This window comes from Vigna unguiculata, unplaced genomic scaffold, assembly GCF_004118075.2.
Source record: "Vigna unguiculata cultivar IT97K-499-35 unplaced genomic scaffold, ASM411807v1 contig_266, whole genome shotgun sequence".
Lineage (NCBI taxonomy): Eukaryota > Viridiplantae > Streptophyta > Magnoliopsida > Fabales > Fabaceae > Vigna > Vigna unguiculata.
The window spans coordinates 290198-293123 of NW_021010970.1; the positions used below are offsets into that span (position 1 = coordinate 290198).

Here is a 2926-nt window from a genome sequence, read left to right on the forward strand (position 1 = left end):
TATGTTATTTTTTTAACCGTCACAAAATTTAAATTATTTTAAACTTATATGCTTTTGGAGTTGTTAAAGTTTCAAAACAGAGAACTGGAAACTTTGTAAATCAAATATCTGTGACTTGTCTCGTCTTCTCCTCTCCTCTCAGGTTTTCTCTCTCAAGGGCTTCTTCATTTCCCTCTAGCAGGTGTTATCATTTCTTTTCGTTGTGCATTCTCAATTCTTACTTTTCACTTTTCTCCGACGATGGTGGAAAATTACTGCGGGGATTTCTTGGTTTGAAATAGCAAAAAGGTGAACCATCAAATACTTTTTCCCCTTATAATTTGTGTCATTATCAGTTTGCTATTTTAAAAACTAGAAGGTAAAGCTTCGATTAACCTAGAATTTCTTAATAAGCAAATTTTGGTTGATACTGTGCTATGACAAGTAGCATGCGTGAAGCTATTTTTTTTTTTGACTTATTTTAGAATTTGTAGCAGCTGCACTTACTTTATAATTAATGTTTATTTATGCATAGCTTGAAGAAAAATTAATATGAAACAGTGAAAAAGAAAATCTGATTTTGAGTTTTCTAATAGAGTGCACCACCATTTGGGTGAGATAGATAATGTTAATTTGATATGGTCAAAAAGATAGGCGAAGCAAGCTTGGGAGATGCATTTTCTGTGAATCTATGTGAGTTGCTTCTTGAACTATTCGACAACATCATTTGTAAATGTGCTCTTGGACAGAAGTACACTAACAACATGGTCAAAGAGCTTGCAAGGAGGTTGATGATTCAACTTGCAGCTGACACTTGGGGATCTGATGTAATATTCTAAAATTGCAAGCACTGTGTGTAGGATTCTTCTGGTATTTTCTAGGACAATGATAGTTTAGGGATCTCCTTGTTTTATTGAGTTGAGGGCCTTTACAATGGTCCTCCAAGTGACCCAAACTCAAAGTTGATCACCTTTAACCCTGAAGCATGAGAAGGCAAGCGTTTAATTGTTTGCATACTGTAGTTGAATAGCGAAGCATAAGATGCATAATTTTCTTTACTGTTATTGTCAATATAGTTCTCTCTACCTTTGTTTTCTTCTCTTGCAATATAGTTTCCAATCGGTGGAGTGATATCTAAGAAAATTCTCCCTGCATGTGTTCCCACTTTGTTGGAAGTCATGCGAGATCCACATGTAGATGTAGATGGTTTTACTTATGAAGCTGAGGCTATACAAGGATGGCTTAATGGTAGTAATGACAACTCACCAATGACTAATGATAAGCTTGACCCTCACAATCTTGTTCCCAATTATGCTCTTCGTTCTGCAATCCATGACCGGCTTCAAAACCGTCAAAATATGATGTATTTTGTGACTGTTTTTAACCGACAAAATATGATGAAATATAAATAAATTAGACTACATTTTGTGGCAATTTTTAACCGCTATTATTTTTTTTCTTTTGACAATACTAGTAGTTAGAATATTTTTGTCACAATCTATTTTTGACATTCGTAATTCTGACGATTATTTAAACCGTCAGAAATGTCATTTGTGACGAGTTTTAACCGCTAGAACTTATAGATGGTTTTACTTATGAAGCTAAGGCTATACAATGATGGCTTGATGGTGGTAATGACAACTCACCAATGACTAATGATAAGCTTGACCCTCACAATCTTGTTCCCATTATGCTCTTCGTTCTACAATCCATGACTGGCTCCAAAACCACTTATCTAGTGCTTTTCTCCCATTTTAATTGAATTGTATATCTATTTTTTATATACATATCTAGGAAAGAAAGTTATCATTTCATTTTGTTAGCTTGGATCAGGTTCTTCAATCACAATTTATACCTATCGTCGTGTATAGGTTAGACAACAACATGATTATCCTACAATAGTTCTGAAGTACACATTATATAAGATATATATCAGAACGACTCTTTATGTGATTATGTTTATATTTTTGTTAGTTTTATATAAGGAAATTTTGATTCATGTGAAGGAACTGTCTAAATTTGATTGTAGCAACAATTTTATAAAGTGAGAATCTCAAATGGTCATGATGTGGTTGGTTATTCCTTTATGTATGGGTTTATCTAAAGCAAATAGTAACATAGTGAAAAAAGATTCTTTTTTTTTTTTTAAAAGGGAATGCTTGAAACAGGAGCTTAAATGTATTTTATTTGTGATGATTTTTAACCGTCAAAATGTGATATATTTTGTGGCGGTTTTTTAACCGTCAAAATATGATGCATTTTGTGGCAGTTTTTAACCGTAAAAAATATGATGCATGTTGTAACGATTTTTAACCATCAAAATATGATGCATTTTGTGACAGTTTTTAACTGTCAAAATATGATGAAATATAAATAAATTAGACTACATTTTGTGGCGGTTTTTAATCGCTATTATTTTTTTTCTGACAATACCAGCAGTTAGAATATTTTTGTCACAATCTGTTTTTGACATTCATAATTCTGACGGTTATTTAAACCGTTAGAAATGTCATTTGTGACGGGTTTTAACCGCTAGAACTTGTAATTTTAACCGTCACAAATATTCACTTTTTTTGTAGTGAGAAGAGATAGTGTTCTTCTTCAACTAACTTTTCTATATTTTAATCTTTTTAATAGATTTGTCACAAAAATGTTTCACATTTTTTTCATTTCTTTATATCGCTAGTTTTATGTATTCATAATCAATAATTTTATATATTGAAATATTGTGTATTTTTTGATATTTAGTTAAGCTAAAAGGAATGTTAAGGTTATCGAAAAATCAGAAGAGAAAATTCAATGAAGTCTCAAATTGATACTTTAATATTTTTTTATATTTAGTTAAGCAGATTTAATATTTAAAGAATTTTAAAAGTAAAGTCCTAAAATATAGATTATATTTTCAGTTATATTAGAGTCTGTTTATTACATGAGTCTTAATATTTAA

General features: G+C 31.0%; 1 protein-coding gene across 1 annotated transcript; it reads left to right on the plus strand.

The window, feature by feature from the left end:
* Window positions 1–617: 617 nt before the first annotated feature.
* On the plus strand, window positions 618–1391 carry LOC114171448 (U-box domain-containing protein 56-like). The gene is made up of 2 exons (XM_028056461.1): window positions 618–806; window positions 1092–1391. The coding sequence occupies exons 1-2, from the start codon at window positions 618–620 to the stop codon at window positions 1389–1391; spliced, it is 489 nt and encodes a 162-aa protein (XP_027912262.1).
* Window positions 1392–2926: the final 1535 nt, after the last annotated feature.